This window comes from Populus nigra, chromosome 17 (genome assembly GCF_951802175.1).
Source record: "Populus nigra chromosome 17, ddPopNigr1.1, whole genome shotgun sequence".
Classification (NCBI taxonomy): domain Eukaryota; kingdom Viridiplantae; phylum Streptophyta; class Magnoliopsida; order Malpighiales; family Salicaceae; genus Populus; species Populus nigra.
In genome coordinates this window covers 12970876-12993579 of record NC_084868.1, presented here as the reverse complement: position 1 = coordinate 12993579, position 22704 = coordinate 12970876, and the positions used below count along the sequence as shown (strand labels likewise).

At 34.8% G+C, this 22704-nt stretch overlaps 3 protein-coding genes and 1 long non-coding RNA gene across 6 annotated transcripts; 3 read left to right on the top strand and 1 right to left on the bottom strand.

The window, feature by feature from the left end:
- Positions 1 to 3775: 3775 nt before the first annotated feature.
- On the bottom strand, positions 3776 to 5935 carry LOC133676629 (7-deoxyloganetin glucosyltransferase-like). Its single transcript, XM_062098340.1, has 2 exons — positions 5245 to 5935; positions 3776 to 4841 (listed from the first exon to the last, which is right to left on the bottom strand). The coding sequence occupies exons 1-2, from the start codon at positions 5762 to 5764 to the stop codon at positions 3916 to 3918; spliced, it is 1446 nt and encodes a 481-aa protein (XP_061954324.1). The 5' UTR covers positions 5765 to 5935; the 3' UTR covers positions 3776 to 3915.
- Positions 5936 to 6811: 876 nt separating this feature from the next.
- Positions 6812 to 9121, top strand: LOC133676725 (uncharacterized). Of its 3 annotated transcripts, none has more exons than XR_009835653.1 (6): positions 6812 to 7007; positions 7085 to 7157; positions 7676 to 7719; positions 7972 to 8031; positions 8129 to 8197; positions 8274 to 9121. It is a non-coding gene; the product is annotated as an uncharacterized LOC133676725 (long non-coding RNA). The 3 variants fall into 3 exon arrangements; XR_009835652.1 differs by having other exon boundaries at positions 6813 to 7007; positions 8311 to 9121; XR_009835651.1 differs by having other exon boundaries at positions 6813 to 7007; positions 8292 to 9121.
- Positions 9122 to 12471: 3350 nt separating this feature from the next.
- Positions 12472 to 14997, top strand: LOC133676752 ((R)-mandelonitrile beta-glucosyltransferase-like). The gene is made up of 2 exons (XM_062098486.1): positions 12472 to 13037; positions 13938 to 14997. The coding sequence occupies exons 1-2, from the start codon at positions 12530 to 12532 to the stop codon at positions 14864 to 14866; spliced, it is 1437 nt and encodes a 478-aa protein (XP_061954470.1). The 5' UTR covers positions 12472 to 12529; the 3' UTR covers positions 14867 to 14997.
- A 5088-nt stretch (positions 14998 to 20085) lies between these two features.
- Positions 20086 to 22704, top strand: LOC133676951 (7-deoxyloganetin glucosyltransferase-like). The gene is made up of 2 exons (XM_062098770.1): positions 20086 to 20657; positions 21634 to 22704. Exons 1-2 carry the CDS (start codon positions 20150 to 20152, stop codon positions 22560 to 22562), a joined length of 1437 nt encoding a protein of 478 aa, XP_061954754.1. The 5' UTR covers positions 20086 to 20149; the 3' UTR covers positions 22563 to 22704.

Genomic DNA, 22704 nt, shown 5'->3' with positions numbered 1-22704 from the left:
TTGCTACTATCCATACTGATTTGTGGGGACCTGCATCATGTCTCTCAGTAGATGGTTATAGATATTATACCATATTTGTTGATGAATGTACACGTTTTTGCTGGTTGTTTCCTCTAGTCAATAAATCTGATTTGTTCTCTACGTTTGCTGCCTTCTATAACCTTCTTGTTACACAATATTCTGCTACTATTAAAATTCTGCAGTCTGATGGGGGGGGGAATATACATGCAATCGTTTACAACAATTTCTTCTTGACAAAGGCATTACTCATCACCTCTCTTGTCCACACACCCCTGAACAAAATGGGGTGGCTGAGAGGAAACATAGACATATTATGGAAACCACAATCACTCTATTGCACACAGCCAAACTCCCATCTCAATTTTGGTCTTATGCATGTTTAACAGCTGCATATCTCATCAACCGTATGCCAACTCCTGTCCTTCTTCACAAATCTCCTTTTGAGTTGTTGTTTGGGTCTTCTCCAGAGCTTAATCACCTTAGGATATTTGGGTGTGCATGTTTTCCTCTTCTTCGTCCTTATAATCATAACAAACTGCAACCCAAAACTTCCAAGTGTGTGTTTCTTGGTTACAGCAACAAATACAAAGGTTATTTGTGCTTTCATGTGCCTACTCTGCGGTTGTATGTTTCAAGACATGTTATCTTTGATGAGACACAATTTCCATATCCTGAATCATCCCCATCCGTGCTCCCAACTCAGTCCTCCCCATCCTCTGCTTCCTCCACATGTCCTGTGCTTCTTGTTAATACCGAGAACACAGTTATTACTTCCAGCCCTGTTTCCCCTTCCCACCACACACCTAGTGTATCTACAGTCTCTCCTAGTTCTCAGTCCATTACTGCTTCCATTCAAGCTTCTTCTCCTCCTCCTGTGGCGCCTGATATCAGTATCAGTTCTACTACTTTTAATCCTGACAACTTGCAAGTGGTTCTGTCCATTCCTTCTCTCAATTTGCATCCCATGCAAACCAGAAGCAAAAGTGGCATTACTAAACAGAAGGCTTTCTTAGCCAGCATTCAGGACTCTAGCATGGGTGATATGTCTCTCACAGCGCCAGCAACTTACAAATCTGCTATCAAAGCTCCTGTATGGTTACAGGCCATGCAAGATGAAATTACTGCATTACATACTCAAGGCACCTGGAGTCTTGTTTCATTACCAGCAAAGAGGAACTTGGTGGGTTGCAAGTGGATTTTCAAAATCAAACGTCATTCGGATGGTTCAATTGCTAGACACAAAGCACGGTTGGTGGCTCAAGGGTTTAGCCAGGAACTTGGCTTGGATTATGGGGACACCTTTAGTCCTGTGGTGAAACCTGCCACCATTCGACTAGTTCTTGCACTGGCTGCTCATTTCAATTGGCCTCTCAGACAATTGGATGTCAAAAATGCATTCCTGCATGGCATTCTTCAAGAAGAGGTTTACATGTCCCAGCCTCCTGGCTTTGAAGATTCAGTTCGTCCTCATCATGTGTGCAAACTGCATAAATCTCTCTATGGATTAAAACAGGCACCTCGGGCCTGGAATGCACGTTTTACTCAGTTTCTGCCTTCCTTGGGATTTGCCACAACCTATTCTGATTCATCCTTGTTTGTCAAGCATGTTGGTTCTCAGATTGTGGTCCTGCTTCTCTATGTGGATGATATTATCCTTACAGGGAGTGCGTCTGCTGCCATTCCGCAGGTTATCCAAGCTCTCTCCACTGAATTTGATATCACAGATTTAGGCTCTCTTCATTTTTTCCTGGGGATACAGATCACTCACACCTCTACTGGTTTGTTCCTTTCACAATCCAAATATATTGAGGATTTGCTGCTTAAATCTGAGATGGTTGATGCTAAACCATGTGATACTCCATGTCTTCCTTATCATCGCCTACTTAAAGAAGATGGGGCACCATATCCTAATCCTACAGTATATCGCAGCATTGTAGGAGCTCTGCAATACTTAACCTTCACACGCCCTGACATTGCATTCTCTGTGCATCAAGTCTGCCAATTTATGCAGAATCCAATGGTGTCTCATTTCACTGCTGTGAAACGAATTTTACGCTACCTTAAAGGCACACTGCATGTTGGTATTTCTTACACTAAAGGCGATTTGCAACTCAAGGCATTTAGTGATGCTGACTGGGCAGGGGATCCTAATGACAGACGCTCCACTACTGGCTTGGTAATCTTTTTAGGCGACAATCCTATATCATGGTCTTCCAAGAAGCAACAAACTGTGTCCAGATCATCAACAGAGGCTGAATATCGAGCCTTATCTTTTACTACCGCTGAAGTGGACTGGCTCAAGCAGTTATTAGCTTTTCTGCATGTTTCATTACATCACATTCCTGTTCTTTTCTGTGATAATCTCTCTGCTATTGCTCTATCCTTTAATCCTGTTCAGCATCAACGAACCAAACACATTGAGGTCGATGTGCATTTTGTTCGTGAACGGGTTTCCCAGAAGCAATTGTCAGTTCAATTTGTTTCCTCACAGGAACAGTTTGCTGATATTCTAACGAAGGGGTTAAGTGCTCCTCTCTTTCGCACTCATTGCTGCAATCTCAGACTTAGTTCTCCACCCGCCTAATCTTGAGGGGGGATGTTAGAGTACAGTGATGATAAGTGTAAACATGATTACCAAGTTTGTTAGTTGGTTAGCCGTTAGTCAATCAGTTAGTTAGTTAGCAAAGTTAGTTACATGCAGTTAAGTTGTTACAGCTGCATGTATATATATAACTAACTAACTAAAGGTGAGATTAAGATTTTGAATATAGAAAACAAAGAATATAACGAGAGTTATCATTTTCTCTTCTCTCTCAATCAGTTTCTATGCATTTACAACAATATATACACGTTAACATGAAAGCCAAAAAAAATTGTAATAATAAATAAAATAACATAATTAATTAGGCTTTTTTTGTATCCTTTTACTATTTAAGAGTATTTTAAGTGAAGTGAGTATGTAATAAAGAAAATAAAAAATTATAGTAATTTACTACCTATTTTATCATACGATAAAAACTTTTAATACACAACAAAAGCTGGAAAAAGAAACAAAAAGTTAATAACCACGTTTTATGAATTCATATTTGAAGTGGCTCACAGCATACATTTAGTCCTCATATTTATTAATTTTGAAGGATAAAATACTGCTAAATTAAACATGGTTGTCAAGGGATTATTTTATTTATTTCGATATCACAGGGATTAATTAGTTTTTTTTCTTATAATTGAGTTATAATTAACTCTCAAAAATAAATTTTAAAAAATAAAAAAAAAATATTATTATTTCAATATATTATTAAAAAAAAACATTTTAAAAAATAAACTCTATCAATCTACCCTTCAAAGTCACATTATCTCTACCCTTCAAAGTAACATTATCCCCAGCTTAACGGAAGAGTCAAAAGCAAACAGCACACAATTCTTAAGATGAAGACAACGCATAGAAACAAAAACCATAAAATAATTAGATAATCAGAGAGTGAGTATAATCATACCTTTTCTGTCTCTCTCTTTGAAAATTGAGGCACAGAGAAAGAAAGGAGAGAGATTAAATCAAAGAATCACTCGCAGGGGAGAGGGCTTGAGGTGGAAGGGAAAAAAAAACTGATGCATAGAGGGAGTGTTTCCTGCCGAGAGGGAGCAGTGCTTGATTTATTTTTATAAATTAAAAATTTAATAACGTTACAATCAGAAAATTTGTTTTGTAAATTTAATAATTTATAAAATTAATTTAATATAATATGTAAGACTATTTAAATAGAAAATCCTCAAATCTAATTAAGAAAATAAATGTACATTATTTAGCAATGCAAACACCATAATCACCTTGAAAATAATACATTTGTCTTGAGATTTAATTAATTTTTTCCTGATAAACAGACCATATTATTTTTATGACAAAAGCACTTCCGTCACCAGCCTGTCTAAATTCATGGATGATGAACCACCGGGCCCAGTGGCCTCCTCGGCTAATTTTTTCCACTCCATGGCTTTCTTCTTCATTTTCTTACCTTCTTCTCCTTCCATCAACTCTCTCACTTGTTTTTCCACATTTTCTCTCGTCACATTGCTATCAATCTCCATTCCAGTTGCCCACTCATTGCATGTATATCGACAGTTTGTTTGCTGATCACCGAAGGATGGCCAACAAAGCATAGGCACGCCAGAAGAAATGCTCTCAATTACTGAGCTCCATCCACAATGTGTTAGAAAACCTCCAACTGATGGGTGGTCGAGGACTTCCTCTTGTGGACACCAGCTTGAAATAAAGCACCTGTCTTTAGTTTCTTCAGTGAATTCTGGCGGCAATATCGCACAGTCGCCAGCGATCATGTCAGGTCTTATGATCCATAAAAATGGGTGACCACTTTTTGCAAGTCCCGTTCCAAATTCAATGAGCTGCTGCTTTGTAGCGACCGCTACGCTACCAAAATTAACATAAACGACTGAGTTGGGTTTCTGGGAATCCAGCCATTGGAGACACTCAACTTCTTCTTTCCATAGATTACATCCAATAGAATTCAGATCATCTTCTTGAATTTTATTGAGAAGCAACTGAAGTGGACCAATCGCATAGACACGAGGGAACATGGAGTAAAGGGCATTCAGAACCTCTTGCTCCAAAGCATCAAAAGTATGGAAAATAACGGCAGAACCTTCAGAAGCCCTCTCAGCACATTCCACGCAGAAGTTAAACATATAATCATTTGGATCTGTTGTTCGAACAAAACTCGGAAGGTCCCTTAACTTTATATCTCTCATTCCTGGGATCCAATCTACCACTTTGTCCAAGTAGCCATTTGTTAGAAAGCTCTCATCTGCAAACAAAAATTGAACGTACATATAGCTTTCAGTATTGGAGCTATTTTTTTCCCCTTATAAACGTTATGCTAGCAAGTCAATAAAAATTGCTGAAGAGACAGAGAAATAAAATAAATATAAAGAAGGTTCCCTAGCTTGTGTCCTAGTGAAAAACATGAATAATTAACGGAAATAGTATACTTGTAGGAGAAAATATTCACGAGTACAACTCACCTGAAGTCCACTCAAATAATTAATTATGAGGGAATAACTATAAACAAAGTGATTATTGTAGAAATCCTCTCTTTGTGAGTGTGGATTATTGAGCCTGACTGGTGCAATAATTTATTTATTTGGAGACATTTCAAGCAACTCCAAATCTTAATGAAACTATAGTTTTTTTTTTTTCTTTGTCCATACCTTTTAGTGGCGTAAGGCCTTTTTCTTTGAGTGCTTGAAATTGTTCAATCCCCATGAAGCTGCAAGCAGAGATAGTAAAGAACAACGCAATAGGAATTTCGTGCATCTTAGCAGCATCGATAGCGACTGGCATGAAACCATCAGAGACGATGCAAGTCACTGGGGGGGCATCTGAAGAAGCTGTGTCATTCAACTTGTCAAGCAGGTCATTAAATGGACCCAGTAAGTTCTTCCTGGAAGCCTCGCAAATTGCATGCGTATTCTGGGTGGCATTCTCATCCGAAGGAGGGAGGCCATCCGGAATGGATTCAAACTGAAAATCGGGCAAACCATTCATGGAATCAGGACCTCTAGATTTAAGTAAACGTCTGTGATTGAACTCCGTATTGACAAAGGTAATGTGAAAACCTTTGTAATGTAATAGTTTTGCTAGTTTAAGCACTGACTTTATGTGGCTCTGAGCTGGGGTGGGAATGCAGACAGCATGAGGCTTATGATCAGCTGAAATATTACAAGCCATCTCTCTAAATCCCCACCTTTTTTCTTGTTCCTGTTTTTTTTTTTTTTTTGCCCTTTCTATCTCTGTTTGCTCCTTTGCATGCACTGAAGAAGTTCTGGTATAGAGCAATGCTAAAATTTCTGCTGCAATTTTTTTTGTTTGTGTGCGAAAGGGAATCTAACTTAGAACCACACAGCACTGCCTCCATCTCTTTATCTAGAGAACTTTTAATCTTAGCCACGTTCAGCAGCGTTGTGTTTTTTCTCCTGGAATATTCAACGTGGGGTTTTTATTGTGAAATTAATGTGCTTAAACCCTATTTTATTAGAGTTAATTTAAAAGCATTCCTGAACCTTAGGGCATCTTCAATTAGAGTTAATTTATAACCATGATAGGTGAAATTCAAAGTTTTATATTTAATTTTTAAAAATTTCTAATTCGAGTTTTATAAATTTTAGAGTTATTAGAAATTTATATGATAATTAATTTTAGAATTCATAATATTAATCGAGATGCGTAAAAATTAATCCAAAAATTCATATTAATCTAAAAACATTCACCCTATGTTTATACAACGTTACTGGTACGTGGTCATGAGATCCTTTTTAAATTTATTTTTATTTAGTTTTGTGATGATTAAAATATATGTATAGAAAAAACAATGATTTAATTAAATTCTAGGGTAAAAAATGTGTTTTTCTTCAGCAAAAACTTTCTTTTCTTATTCATGCGTTCCCCCCCCCCCCCAGTAAAAACATGTTTTTTTTATTAGTTGCATTATTTTTTAATAAAAACTAAAAGCAATTAAAATAAATATTTTTAAAAACTTTAAATTATTTTAATTAAAGAGAAAAAAAAATCTTAATCAAAACTCCCCTTTTCTTGTTCATGTATCTCTATTTCTTAATTTTTAACAAAAATAATTTTTCTATCAAAAGCATCGTTTCTAAGGAAAATTATGATTAGCTTCATCTAATCCAATCAGGTAAATATTGAAGCCCTGGATATATAATATGAGATATATTTTCATCATAAGCCCAAACCTTAAAGCCCAAGAAATAAATTACTAATCCTATCGTTACAGCATCCACAAATGTCTCTCACACGAAACTACCTCGCTTCCATTTTCGAAGACACAAAACCGAGAAATAAAAATGAAGCCTCGTCAAGAACAAGAAGAAGACGAAGAACGACTTCGTCAAAGAAAACTTGAAGAATCCCTTGAAATAAAATCTCTCCGGCGCATAATTAGTGCCTACCTTAAGTAATTTTATTGCCCCTTTCTCTCTCAATTTCCTTTCTTTCTTTCTTTTTTGTTTTGATTGGATCTTTTGTGTGTAGTTATCCAGAGGCAGCAGAAGAGGATGTGAAAAGATACGAAAGATCGTTTAGGAAGCTTCCTCCTTCTCACAAAGTGGGTTCTTGAGGTTTTTTTTCTTTAACTGTTTTCTTGAAATCTTGAAAGATTGAGTAAAGTTATGGGAAATGAAATAGGAAGCTACTGAATTAGGAATTAAAGGGAAATGGGATTTAGAAAAAATGAATTTGCTGTACTGCTTACTTAAGTTTGTGTTACTGATTATTCATTTTAATGGAATTAAAGTCAAGTCACTAACTACCCCACCAGGTGCATTGACTTGAAGTCACTGAAATCAGCAGCATTGTGACTGCAATATTCTTAAAGTAATTTCTGAATTGTGAATATAGATATTAAATTGTATGTTAAATTTTTGTTTTACTGTGACTAAACTGGAATTTAGGAATTTGAATTTTATTTGCAATATCTAATATTTACGGCTTGAATATACGCCAGAAAGTTTTGATTTTTGGCTCTGTTACAAGGAAAATTTTATGAATTATATACGTTCTTTTGATGATAATGGATTCTGGATAACATGGGATATATCTGTTTTTCTTAAATATATTTTACAGGCTTTGTTATCACGCTACCCTTTGAAGTTTCAAAGTCTAAGAAGGTAATTCCCCGAGAGTGCTATTGCTTGGTTTAGGTTTCACAAATTCACACAGACACATGAGCAGACTCTTAGAAAGCAATTGCCTTGAGTATGGAAAAGAAATATTAAGTTAGTGTAATGTTGGAGTTGTGAACAATTTGCTTTTTATTCTGCAGGTGTATTTCTATAAATTCGTATTTCATATTTAATATGCTTCAGGTCAGATGAGCTCTATGTTCTCTTTATTGATTTTCTCTTTTGAGGTGATGACAGGTTTGGATAAATCTGGGACCACTCCTGTATCATTTTGCAGATATGTATGGACAAGAGGATGTAAGCTTCATTTTTCCACAATGTTTATATATTTACATATATATGGTGCTGTTTTGATGCTGGTTTCTTTCTAATGCATTAACCCCTTTTCCTTTAGGAGATGTCCATTGAACTGAGCTTGGAAGATGTAAAGTGTGTTGCGTTTAATTATGGGTTTGAAGTTGAGGTAATAATCTCAACTCCGTATATTTTTGGTTATCTTGCATGACCGAATGCTTTTCTTTGCTGACTGCATCTCCCAGTAATTTAAAAATGTACAGTTCTATTTATGGGCTGCAGAAGGAAAAGACAATTGAGACAACCTACACTACAAATCCTCGATCAATGATGCAAGTAAGCTTCTCAGACCCATGTTGGAAATTCTCTGTTAAATGTTTTCTCTGCCTGCTTTATAAATTTTAAAAGTGGAGATGGGGGACGGTGCCTCTCCTCCCCAAAATATCATCTGTGCAGTATTTATAGAAGTGATCTAAGGACTAAGAAGCTTCTGTTGTGGCTTAACAAACTCGCTCACCAAATGTGCTTACCTATGTCACGAGTCCCCAGCATGCTAGATCCCTTCTCTTTCTTTTAGGCCAATGAAGGCCACCAAATTCCCTTTTGCTAATCAGATCTGACTTTTGTAGTTACAGAGTTTACCTTCAGCTCATGCTGGCGTGGTATTTGCTAACATATTTGACTTTGATTTTTTGCCGAACCGATACTTTGCTGCATTCTGGACAATGAGAAAGAAATCGGTGGCAGCAGAAAAGCATTCAACATGATAAGCAGTGGTGGAGAAGCATTTTGCATGATGATTACTTGGTCTGCTATATTGTTTTTTTTTTTTTTTAATTAACGTGGATGTCTGGGTTAGCTTGCACGCACCTCGATTAATTCTACGAGCCCTAAAGTTAACGACTATATAAGCCTTCAGCAGTCCTGAGGGGACTCGAACTTGTGACCATTGGGAAACAAACCTAAGACCTGACTAGTTGAGCCCTCAATGTTAGTCTGCTATATTGTTCCTTCATGTAAAAGCTGCATACAGTGTCCAGTAAATTGAAATGTATTTCTTGAAAATAAAATACAAGGTTGAAGATTAATTTGAGCGATGTGTCAAATTGTGACGGATAGAAAGACTTTCCTTTTTCTTTTTGGTGACAAGTTTTTCCTAGTTCGTAATCTCAAATTCTGGAACAGTGTTTAAGAGATTAATTATCATTTTCCTGCTTGATCACAGAATTATAGATTTACAAGTTTACAACTATAAAAACTAATGTAGTGTTGGGAACATGGGACTGGTCAAGAATGATCTGGACAAGACAAAACGGTGCTTGCACTGGTGTTTGATGGATAGACCAAAAGCAATTCCTTTAAAAACACTGGAACACTCGATCCATAGGCATTGAATCGAGTGTTGTCGACAGCAGTTTCATCATCGATGGCTTTCTTGTCCTTTTTTGTTGAACAGGAACTAAACTTTGCGATCTCTCAAGCAATAAATGGATATTCAACAATTAGATTCCAGATTAATGGGCCAACTTCTTCTTTTCTTTTGAATTAAAAATACTTGGGGTTGTATAATCTGCATCATGTAAACCCCATTTAAAAAGGACAATCATAGACTGCTTAAGTCAATAATTGTTGGTCCATAATGCAAAACTTTTCATAATAATAATTAATAATAATAATAATGTGTTTAAAAACGCGAGTATAGCTGCAATGCAATTCACGTTCTCAGATATGTTTTTAGCTATTGTTTTTTTTTAACTACAAATACAACAATAGATTTACTAGCTATATATTCTTTTTATTTTATTTAATCTTTAATAATCCTCAAATTGAGAAATAGCACATCACAAAAATGTAGTCGGTTTCAATCTCCTCATAGCTCATCTCTGTACGTAAATCTGTAATTAACGTATAATAAATAAATTAAAAAAGTTGATGATGAAGATCCAGCCGTTTCCTGGGGGGGTTTTGTTAATGGAGGAACACCATTGATGGCGGATATGATGTCGGTTGGTGGTTTAGAAAGAAAAAAAAAAGTGGATTAATTCAATTCAAATCAAACTAATTTTATAAGAATGTGTGATGTATTAAGAAATTAAATATTAACGATAATGGATGAAAGAGAAAACAAATCAAATATGAAATAAAATAATAAAATTAATATATATATTAAAAAAAACCCACCTCTTGACTGTTCAGGTCCTTCAAAAAATCAGAGTGTTTTTTTAAGATGTACAAGGGAATCATCTACCACGTGATGATTAGTTAATTATGTAATGCCTGTCCTGCAAGCATACACGCTTAGATTTGTATATATACGACAGTCATTAGTTATGTAAATAGTTTTAGTTACTTTATATATATATATATATATATATATATATATATATATATATATATATATATATATATATATATATATATATATATATATATATATATCCCCGTCACTGGCACTGTGACATGCTCGAGTGACCAAACACTTTTGACTAGCCCTGGCTTGGGTGAATAAACCTACTAGTTGTCTACTAAACCCAAGTGATCGTCAGTCACTCCGATCTGGCTTAGCTACCAATTACATGTTTTTCTTTTCTCTTTATATTTTTTGTGCTAACAATTTCAATGCATAATACACATAATTTTTCTATCTCGCAAACACAATTTTTTTTGCAATACAAACACCATTTTTTTTTTTATCATTAATAACAACATTTCTTTTATGACTATAAACTCACATGAACACCTATACAAATAAATATATTTTATAATATATATAAATATGACACACCAACTTCTCCTTTTAATTACATATTAGACATAACCTTTGTCATAATATCATACCAACCGATAATAGCTCATCTTGATTGACCAATGACAAGATTTTCTTTTTTTATAAAAAAATTACAAGTTCAGATATATAAATACACCTAGTTACCAAACTAAAAGGAAAATATTTGTTCATGACATACCAAATCCATAATCTTGCAACACCTAAATAACTTTCCTTACACCTTATATGTATATTTTCCTTGTCTAATATTATTTCTATATATACAAGTACTAACTTAAGTATTAAAGTGTTTTCTGTCCTAATAAAAAAATGGTTTTATAGGAACCACTCATCTGCCCAATTCACTAATCAAGAAAATTAATTTTTATATTTGAAGTTTTTTCATAATTTTATCATAACCGTTATTAGGAGATTATTCATACCTAGTTTTGTAAAGAGGTTGACTTGCGATAACCAAATGAGGTCTAGAAGGCCTCAAAAATTAGTCCCAACAAGTGTTGTTCAACTAAGTTTTGTTATTATTGTTTTTTTAGATTTTCTAGCTTGTTTAAGAGTTTTATTGTTTTTTTTCTTTCAGGACTCTTAAGTTTCTAATTTATTTAGATTGGTTCTTTGTTTTAAGAATTTATAGCTTGTACAAAATGTTTTTGCATTGTTTCATCTAAATTAGTTATTATATAAATAAATACAAAATATTTATGACAATGAATGGATAATGTGTTTAATGATGTACAATTAATTCTTCTTTAATGCTTGGAATAAGTAAATTGTAGAGAGAGTAAATTTGTCATATTTTACTTTCTATATCTTAGAGCTCCAAAATCAACATGTGTCTTATCATGAGAATAAGGGCCGGTGGCTCAGAGAGAGAGAGAGAGAGATGAGCAGTCGGTGTTAATTAATTATTCTCCACTCCTGCAACGAGACACTGCGTTTTACGAAATGTTCTAGAGAAAGGTGAGCAGTCGGTGTTAATTAATTATTCAAGATTTCAATTACTTGTATAATTGGATTTTTTTAATCATCTGTTAGATTAAATTAATTATAAATTTAATTCAATCTATTATGTTCATTGCTATAAATAAAGTTTTCTAGTTGCTTATATATTTTAATAATAATTCTCAATGAAAAAATAAGTACTGGGCCAAACAAGCTTATCATTCATTGAAAAAGGGCCACTGATAGATGCTGGAGATAGTGCAATGTTGCGTTACGAGCCACCAGCTAGTTTTGTTGGTCAGATTTTATATATTGTAGTAATAATTAATTAGTAAAATACTTGCCTTTTGGAGGTACTCGTGAGCTGTGATTCAGAAATTAATTAGTTGCTTTTTATTGGTTCTGTCTGATCTACCTTAAAAAAAGAGAGACAAATATAAAAAGAAATATTTTCATTTAAAATTATAAGTATATTTTCATTTAAAATTTTCTCTTCTAATTATAATTAATTTAAAAAATAAATCCAAAAATACAACTAATAAAAAACTACTTGCTATTCCCTCGTGCCTGTAAAATTTCTCGTCGTTATCACTAGAGTACAACTACAATGACCTGGCAAAACATGACATTAATAAAATAGAAATAAAAATAAAAAAGTTGAAGGAAGACACAGATTTGGAAATAGAAAATCAAGCATATCTGGCTATAAATGACAGGAAAAGACTCGTTGAGACTGAACAGAGAGAAGCAAGCAAGCTAGCTAGTAAGAGAGATATGGGATCCATTTCCAAGCCTCATGTTGTTGTGATCCCATGTCCACTCCAAGGTCATATAAAGACTATGCTTAAACTTGCGAAGCTTCTTCACTACAAAGGTCTTCACGTCACGTTTGTCAGCACAGAATTCAATCACAAACGTTTCCTTAGGTCAAGAGGACCTCATGCCCTTGTTGACTTGCCTGGCTTCCATTTTAGAACCATTCCCGATGGTCTCCCTCCTTCAGATATTGACGCCACCCAAGACATTCCTTCTCTTTGTGATGCCATGAACAAGAATTTCTTAGCACCCTTTAAAGATCTTCTTTTACACCTCAAAAATACCGTATCGGAGAACAACCCTCCGGTTACCTGCATTGTTTCTGATCCCTTCGCTCCATTCTCCATCAAAGCTGGGGAAGAAGTTGGTCTTCCAGTTGTGATGTATGCCACTACGAATGCATGTGGCTATATGGGATTTAAACAGCTCTATGCTCTCAGAGAGAAAGGCTTCACCCCCATCAAGGGTATGTTCACATACTTGTTTAATTACAAGTGAACTTCCAAGCAAAGTGGCTTTATTACTATTATACAACTTCATTAGTATTTTACAGCTTTATTCTTAACTAAAATTTCAAACATCCAGATTTTCCCTTGCAAGTTGATGGAGAAATGATTATAAAACATTACCACGACAACAATTTCTTTTATTTATATTATAATATATTATATTATGTTATAATGTTCGATGGCATAATTCAAATAACATGCCATAGAACCATATAAATTTTATATAATATCCTTTTCCAAATCACTTCTCTAAAAATCTGACAATCATTAAATCAGGTTATCCTAAAAATCAAATGGTTGAGATCCTTCTACAAATAATTTCAAAAATTATAGGGTATGAGAGATTTCAGATCACTTGTTATTCTATTATTCTAGTACTCGGTAATTATAGGTAAAATTCTTATGATAGTGGAGAGTATCCTCATTTTTAACAAGGTGAAACTGGATTGAGTTTCCGGTTTCTCATTAATCTTGCATATTGCATAGATTATTTGTTTGGCTAAACTGTAATGAGTACAATTTCAGCTATAATGATAATGATCTTGATAGTATTTGGATGTGAAAAAAATATGAATCACTAACTTGATTGCTTTTTTCTTTTATATTTCTTTTTGTTCTCTTTATCTCATTTACGGCGCATTCATTTTATTTTACTCAACTTTTTAGAAATTATCTTTTAAATGATTTCTTTTTTATTAATACACTTTATTATTATTAAAACAATAATACAATTTAATTAATCCGGTATGCCCACGTTCCGACAAAAATTACCAGGCTTAAATCACACAGGCAAGATCAATGATTATGTGCAATAAATTTTCATTTTGAGCTAGGTCTAATAAGATTGTGTTTTGCAGATTTGAGCAATCTAAGCAACGGCTATCTTGAGACAAAAGTAGACTGGGTTCCTGGTATGAAAGACGTTCGTCTTAAACATTTTCCATTTATTCAAACAACAGATCCAGATGAAGTTGTATTTAACTTTGTCATTGGGGTTGCTGAAACTTCTGTCAAAGCTCGTGCAATTGCCTTTCATACTTTTGATGCCTTGGAACCAGAAGTTTTAGATGGCCTTTCCACTATTTTCCCTCGAGTTTATTCCATCGGTCCACTCCAGTTACTCCTAAATCAATTCGAAGAAAATGGCTTGAAGTCTATTGGTTACAGTCTGTGGAAAGAAGACCATGAGTGTCTCCAATGGCTGGAAACGAAGGAACCCAAATCAGTGGTGTACGTGAATTTTGGAAGCATAACAGTGATGACAGCTGATCAACTTGTGGAGTTTGCAATGGGATTAGTTAATAGTAATATCCCATTCTTGTGGATTATAAGGCCAGATTTGGTCATCGGTGAATCAGCTGTTTTACCAGCTGAATTTGCAGAGGAAACTGAAAAGCGTGGCTTTATTACAAGTTGGTGTCCACAAGAGGAAGTGCTTAACCATCCAGCAGTTGGAGGGTTTCTAACTCATAGTGGCTGGGGTTCAACCATTGAGAGCTTGTGTGCTGGTGTTCCAATGGTGTGTTGGCCCTTCTTCGCTGATCAAGCAATGAACTGTAGATATAGCTGCAATGAATGGGGAGTTGGAATGGAGATTGATAATAACGTCAAGAGGGAAGAAGTGGAGATGCTGGTGAAGGAGCTAATGGAAGGGGAAAAGGGTGAGAAAATGAGGGGAAAGGCTATGGAGTGGAAAAGGTTGGCTGAAGAAGCTGTTGGGCCAGAGGGTACATCATCCATTAATTTGGACAAGTTCATCCATGAAGTAATCTCTTCAAACAATTAGATCGTCACACTACAAAAAAAAAAAATCATGAAAAGATCAAATTTCGTTCGTCTGTGAGAAGATCAAATTTCCTTCCCGTTGCTTTTTATTGGAATTTAAATATCATAATAAATAAATGCTCCATTTTCCAACATGTATGATATCTTGAAAACATGTTGATACTTAATTCTATATCTACATCCAAACTTATCATACTTTCAGATCTTTTGTTTTCTAATACTACATATTTTAGTTAAATTATGGGTGCTCTTCAATATCTTAGTTTTATGAGATCAGATATTTGTTTTGTTGTTAACAGAGTCTATCACTTTATGCATACTCCTACAGAATTTCATTGCGCTACTGTTAAACGCATTTTGCGTTATCTTAAGGGTACGACAACACATGACATACATATTACTCATAGTTCTTTCTTTTCATTACATGGCTTTACAAATGCAGATTCTGCAGGTAGTATTGATTATAGAGAATCTACGGGTAATTATCTTGTATCCTTTGGTTATTTTAAGCAACGTACAGTTGTTCGCTCCTTTACTAAAGTTGAGTACAAAACCTTAGCAGATGGTACTGCTGAAATTATCTGGCTTCAATATTTATTAATAGATGTTCAGATTCCGTCTGTTTTTGCTCCTATCATTTGGTGTTATAATCTTGGTGCCACTTATTTATCTGCGAATCTTGTTTTTCATTCTCACACAAAACATGTTAGGGTTGATTATCATTTTGTTTGAGATAGAGTTGTGAAGAAGGAGATTCAAATTCGTTTCATTTCCTCTCAAGATCAACTTGCATATATCTTTACTAAGCCATTTTCTACTGCTTCGTTTACTACTTTAATTTCATTTCAAGTTTCAGGTCGACCCTCCACCCTCAACTTGAGGGGGTGTATTATAGAACATATACTATATAAAAAAAATATTATAGGCATTACTATAGTGTTGTATTCTCTACATTAACTATTGTATATTGCCCTATATATATAAATAGAAAATGATTGGTTAAACCAAAGGTTAAGCCTCCTAATTATTCTCAACTGTTACCGGTGGGTCGACGATTTTGCCTATTGAGTTTTAAGCGGAAACTCAGAACCGTGGTTCTGTCACTAGTTGGTGTCCACAAGAGGAAGTTCTGAACCACCCATCAGTTGGGGGATTTCTAACTCATACTGGTTGGAATTCAATTATTGAAAGCTTGTGTGCTGGAGTGCCATTGATATGTTGGCCACTGTCCCTAATGGTTCATCATCCATTAATTTAGACAGATTCATCAATGAAATGTTACAATCAAACATCACTGTGTGACCTATGATCATTCAAAAGAGAAAATACTTTTGTGATGGGATTTTATTGCTTGCGAATTGAAGATAGCTAGTGTTTGCACTAATGTTGTTTGTCTCGAGCGTCCATATGCATGGTTGTCTGTAACGTCCCAAGAACCTAGCACGCAACTGAACAGCTTCTAGGTCTACAAATTAAGACATATCCAGTCAAATGAGCTCGGGCGTAGAAATTTGTCCATTGAACAGTCCCTGTTAAAGATCAATCCAGAAATTAATTTATCACCGCCTACTATTCTTGAGTTTCTCAGAAGCCTCCAACTAAGTATCCAGGCATGCTTGTTGACTGATATTTTTCAACATCTACCGTTCTTGAATTTTGCAGAAGGCTCCAATTAAACAATGAAGAATAATATATTTGTTTTTGGGTTTTAAAAGAGTTTTAAAAAAAAATTGAAAACTTTTAATGTGTTTAATGATGTACAATTAATTCTTTTTTAATGCTATGGAATAAGTAAATTGTAGACTCATCAACTGAGAGTAAATGTGTGATATTTTACTTTCTATAGATATCTTAGAGCTCCAAAATAAACTTGTTTTCTACTCAAAATGTATATCCTCCTCACTGTTTGGATAGTCAAAACCTTGGATCCAAGGGCGGAGGCATGCGCTTGGGTGGGCTATAGCTCAGATCAAGATTTTATCAATATTTTTTAACTAATGTTATATAAAAATAATTTTTAATTCTCGATTGAGTTATTAAAAAATTCTAAAATTTTGCATGAAGTCTTCTAATATGATATTTTAGTTTGGGTTAGAATTTCAAAATTTCTGGAGAAATTCAGAAATTTAATGAAAAAACATAATTTGACTAATTTTACGTTATTTGACATAATTTTCAATCCGACCATCAGATTGAACTAAAATTTTAGGAGGGATCTTAAAATGTATTGAATAAAATCTGGTTAAAATATTAGGATCAATGAATAGACTTTGGTAGTGTTAACAAAAAAAAAAGATCGTCTAATAAAAACAAAATGACTTTTTAAGAGTAAAATGGTTATTTGCCATTAAAAAATAAAACAAATCAGCTTTTCCTTCCTTCTATATGTTGCCGACTGGGCATAAGCATAATAGGCAAAGAAAGAAAAGAAAAGGCGAGAGAGAAAGAGAAAAAAGTAAGCGAAAAACATAAAAAATCCAAGGAAAAAAAAGTGAGAGAATAATCTTGTAAACTTACAAAGTCTAACTTATAAAACACTAATCTAAGGATGAATCAAGTGAAGGAAGGAGGAATTGAAAGAGGGGAAAAATTTAATTACTTTATTTTTCAGTTGACATGAGATTGTTATTTTATCCCGGTTGAGAGGTTGTTACAATATCAATTCAGATTCAATTATATACGAATTATATTCCACAAACATCGAATGATGTAACTTCAATAGTGGGTTTTACTTTCACTTCAATTTTATGTACTTTCAAATTTTTTTTTAATATATTGGGTAGTGTATTTGAATTAAAATTTTACTGTTAACTTCAAAAATTCATGTACATAAGTTAATTGTCACATCCGACATCACGGCGGCCTTAAAAATATTACAACGAAAAGAACGGATTTTGACATCTTGTTCTTTGATGGAGAATAGTCTTGTTTAAGGAGTCGCCACCTAATATTATGGTCACTAGAAACCCTAACTGATCAACAAGAATTCTATGGTAAGAGTGTGGTTACGCAAAAAGGAAGATATTATCACCTCTTAAGTGTTCTGCATGAGGCATGCTGCATTACTGATTTTGTCATAAATTGCTAATATTTTGTTGGTTTATGCTATGATGGTTTGTGTGTAATATTCCTGACTCTAATGCCAATGAATATTCAATTACGAATACTTCTAACTCTGGTGTCAGTGAATAAACAAATAAAATAAATCTATTTTTACGCATACATAATTTTTTTATTTTTTATGTAGCTAAATAAAATAAATTTGAATCAGTATTTTTATTCATAACTCTGGTGTCAATGAATAAACCAATACAAATAAATTCATATTTATATTTTTTATTTATGCATACATAAATTTTTATTTTTATTTTTTTTAGTTTTTTTTTGGGCTGGACCCAGCTCAGCCCATGTGGGCTGGGCTAGATCCAACCATCCTTGCCCGGTCACTGGCCTAAGCCAGTGACCCGGCTGGCTGTGCACAGTGGGAAGGTAATTAAAATTACCTTATCCCTGTACTTATACAACTATAAATGAAAGGGAGCGGGAAGCTTACCTGGAAGCAGGAACGAAGACGATGACGAAGGCGTGGTGGCTGGCTGTTCCTCCTGTTCGTTCGTCTCCTCTCTGCTTCTGGTTTTTTCTTCGAGATGAAGGAACGAAGATGATGATGATGCCGGTTCTCTCTGGCGGTCTTGATTCTGGGTCCTTCTTTTTCTGTTGTTATTTTGGGTTTCTTCCTCTGCTTTTGATGGTTCGGAGTGGTGCCAGGCTGATCAATGTTTACAGTTTCTCTGTTTTCCCTTGTTCACTTTGCTTGCGTCCTGGGGACGAAGACAACGCTGGCTTTTGCTCTCTCCTCCTTTTTCTTTTTAGTTTGTCTCTCCCTGTTTCCAGTGTTCTTCCCTTGTCTTTTTTTTTTTTGTTTCGGTTCGTGCTCTCCCTCTCCTTCTCTAGTCCAGTGTGTCTATCGCCGTGCGTCCTCTGTTTTTTTTCTGCCCTCTCAGTTTAGTTCCTCCTCTGTTCGTCTGTATTTTTTCTCTGTCCCCTGTATTTTTTTCTGTTTCGGTTCGTGATCTGCCCCCTGCTTCCCCCGCTGTGAGGCCTTTCTCTGGCTTTTATAAATCCAGAGAAGGTCGTGTGTTCATGTCTCCAGAAATGAGGCACGTTCCGTGAGGGATCGTGGTTCATAATCTGCTGGCAGTGTTTCCTGTTGATCCGGTCTTCAGGATGAGGAGATGATGAACAGTGGTTCAAAACGGTGCCGTTTATATCTGGTTGTTTCAACTTAGCCGCTGAACTTCTAACATTAACAATTGGGTCCCTTCTTTTATTAATTAAACTAATTCCAAGTTCACTAAAATCCCCAAACTTATCAATTCTTCAATTAAGCTCTTCATTTGATTAATGAAACTACTCTCAAGTTTAATTAAGTCCTCAAACTTCCAATTATGTTGTCTTAGCCTAAATTTTAATTTATTCTTCATTCATTTCATTTTTTTTCACATATATTTTTTTGTTTTAATAAAAATAAGATAAAATAAAAATAGTTAAAACTTGGATAATGACATTAATAATTAATTTTTTTTAAAAATTATATATTTATTTAATAGCCCGTAGAACTTTCTGGCTCCGCCTTTGCTTGGCTCCATGCATTAAATGTGACAAAGTATTGGGGTGGCTGCACTCTTCCTCATGACATGTTGTCAATTTAAGCAGATTTTTACTCACGGCACTAGCCATGTGTCTATCATGACAGTAAGGGCCGGTGGTCCAGGGAGGGAGGGAGGGAGGGAGAGGGTGGTGTTTGGTGCCGGTTCCCACATTTATGTGGATTTAATCTCGTTATTCCAAAACAATTTTTCCAACAGATAGTAAGAAGAAAAGGATGAATGATACTGTATATAATTGAACTTACAAGGTTTCAATTATTTGTATAATTGAATTTTTATAGATTAAATTAATTCAATTCATTATGTTCATTGCTATAAATAAAGTTGTCTAGTTGCGTTATGGATATATATTTTAATAATAATTTTCAACGAAAAAATAACTGGCCATTCATTAATACGACTAAAAATTAAAAGGGCCAATGATAGATGCTGGAGATAGAGCAATGTTACGTTGCAGGCTGCCAGACATTAATAAAATAGAAATAAAAATAAAAAAGTTGAAGGAAGACACAGATTTGGAAATAGAAAATCAAGCATATCTGGCTATAAATGACAGGAAAAGACTCGTTGAGACTGAACAGAGAGAAGCAAGCAAGCTAGCTAGTAAGAGAGATATGGGATCCATTTCCAAGCCTCATGTTGTTGTGATCCCATGTCCACTCCAAGGTCATATAAAGACTATGCTTAAACTTGCAAAGCTTCTTCACTACAAAGGTCTTCACATCACGTTTGTCAACACAGAATTCAATCACAAACGTTTCCTCAGGTCAAGAGGACCTCATGCCCTTGATGACTTGCCTGGCTTCCATTTTAGAACCATTCCCGATGGTCTCCCTCCTTCAGATATTGATGCCACCCAAGACATTCCTTCTCTTTGTGATGCCATGAACAAGAATTTCTTAGCACCCTTTAAAGATCTTCTTTTGGAACTCAGAAATACCGTATCGGAGAACAACCCTCCGGTTACCTGCATTGTTTCTGATCCCTTCGCTCCAATCTCCATCAAAGCTGGGGAAGAAGTTGGTCTTCCAGTTGTGATGTATGCCACTATGAATGCATGTGGCTATATGGGATTTAAACAGCTCCATGCTCTCAGAGAGAGAGGCTTCACCCCAATCAAAGGTAATAATTCACATGCTTGTTTATTATTTAAGTAATCATCAATAACAAGTGAACTTCCAAGCAAAGTGGCTTTATTACACCATTATACAACTTCTTTAGTATTTTGCAGCTAATTTATTCTTTTCTAAATTTTCAAACATCCAGATTATCCCTTGCAAGTTGATGGAGAAATGATTATAAAACATTATCACGACAACAAGTTCTTTTATTTGTAATATATTATATTATATTATGTTATATGTACTGTACGTTCGACGGCATAATTCAAATAACATGCCATAGAACCATGTAAATTTTATATAATATCCTCTTCCAAATCACTTCTCTAAAAATCTGGCAATTATTAAATCAGATTATCCTAGAAATCATAAAAATTTTATGATGGTGGGAGTATCCGGTGCATTCCTCCTCCTCTTAGATTTTTATTTATTTATTAGTAGTCTTTTTTAGCAGAAGATATATTTCGGATTCAGGCTTGGAATCTCATTTTTTTCAGCCTCACATGGAATATTTGGCTCATAAAAATAATTTGATTTATAACAAGAGGCAGCCGGATTGCGATGCCAATTTCTCTTTGATTTTGCATAGATTATCAATTTGACTAAAGTATAATGAATTCAATTTTAGTTATACATCTTATTCGTAGTGTAAATGATATTTAAATGTGGATAAACACAAATCACTAATTTAATTATTATTTCCTTTTATTTTTTTTTTGTTTTTTTTTTATTTTTTTTTTACATCGTATTCATTTTATTTTATTGTAAATGATGTTTTAACCTTTTAGAAATTATCTTTTAAATAATTTTTTTATTAATACTCTCTATTATTATTAAAAACAATATTACAATTTAATTAATTTGATATGTCCGCGTTCCGACAAAAATTACCAAGCCTAAATCACACGGGCAAGATCAATGATTATGTGCAATAAATTTTCATTTTGAGCTTGGTCTAATAAGATTGTGTTTTGCAGATTTGAGCAATCTAAGCAACGGCTATCTTGAAAGAAAAGTAGACTGGGCTCCTGGTATGAAAGACGTTCGTCTTAAGGACTTTCCATTTATTCAAACAACAGATCCAGATGAAATTGTATTTAACTTTGTCATTGGAGCTGCTGAAACTTCTGTTAAAGCTCGTGCAATTGCTTTTCATACTTTTGACGCCTTGGAACCAGAAGTTTTAGATGGCCTTTCCACTATTTTCCCTCGAGTTTATTCCATCGGTCCACTCCAGTTACTCCTAAATCAATTCGAAGAAAATGGCTTGAAGTCTATTGGTTACAGTCTGTGGAAAGAAGACCATGAGTGTCTCCAATGGCTGGAAACGAAGGAACCCAAATCAGTGGTGTACGTGAATTTTGGAAGCATAACAGTGATGACAGCTGATCAATTGGTGGAGTTTGCAATGGGATTAGTTAATAGTAATATCCCATTCTTGTGGATTATAAGGCCAGATTTGGTCATTGGTGAGTCAACTGTTTTACCAGCTGAATTTGCAGAGGAAACTGAAAAACGTGGCTTTATTACAAGTTGGTGTCCACAAGAGGAAGTGCTTAACCATCCAGCAGTTGGAGGGTTTCTAACTCATAGTGGCTGGGGTTCAACCATTGAGAGCTTGTGTGCTGGTGTTCCAATGGTGTGTTGGCCCTTCTTCGGTGATCAAGCAATGAACAGTAGATATAGCTGCAATGAGTGGGGAGTCGGAATGGAGATTGATAATAACGTTAAGAGGGAAGAAGTGGAGATGCTTGTGAAGGAGCTAATGGAAGGGGAAAAGGGTGAGAAAATGAGGGAAAAGGCTATGGAGTGGAAAAGGTTGGCTGAAGAAGCTGTTGGACCAGAGGGGACATCATCCATTAATTTGGACAAGTTCATCCATGAAATAATCTCTTCAAACAATTAGATCGTCGTCACACTAGAATAAAAAAAATCATGAAAAGATCAAATTTCGGTGGTCTGTGAACAAAAAAAGATAACGTGGCCCTTCCCTATCTGTTGCCTTTTATTGGAATTTAAATATCATAATAAATGCTCCATTTCTCGAA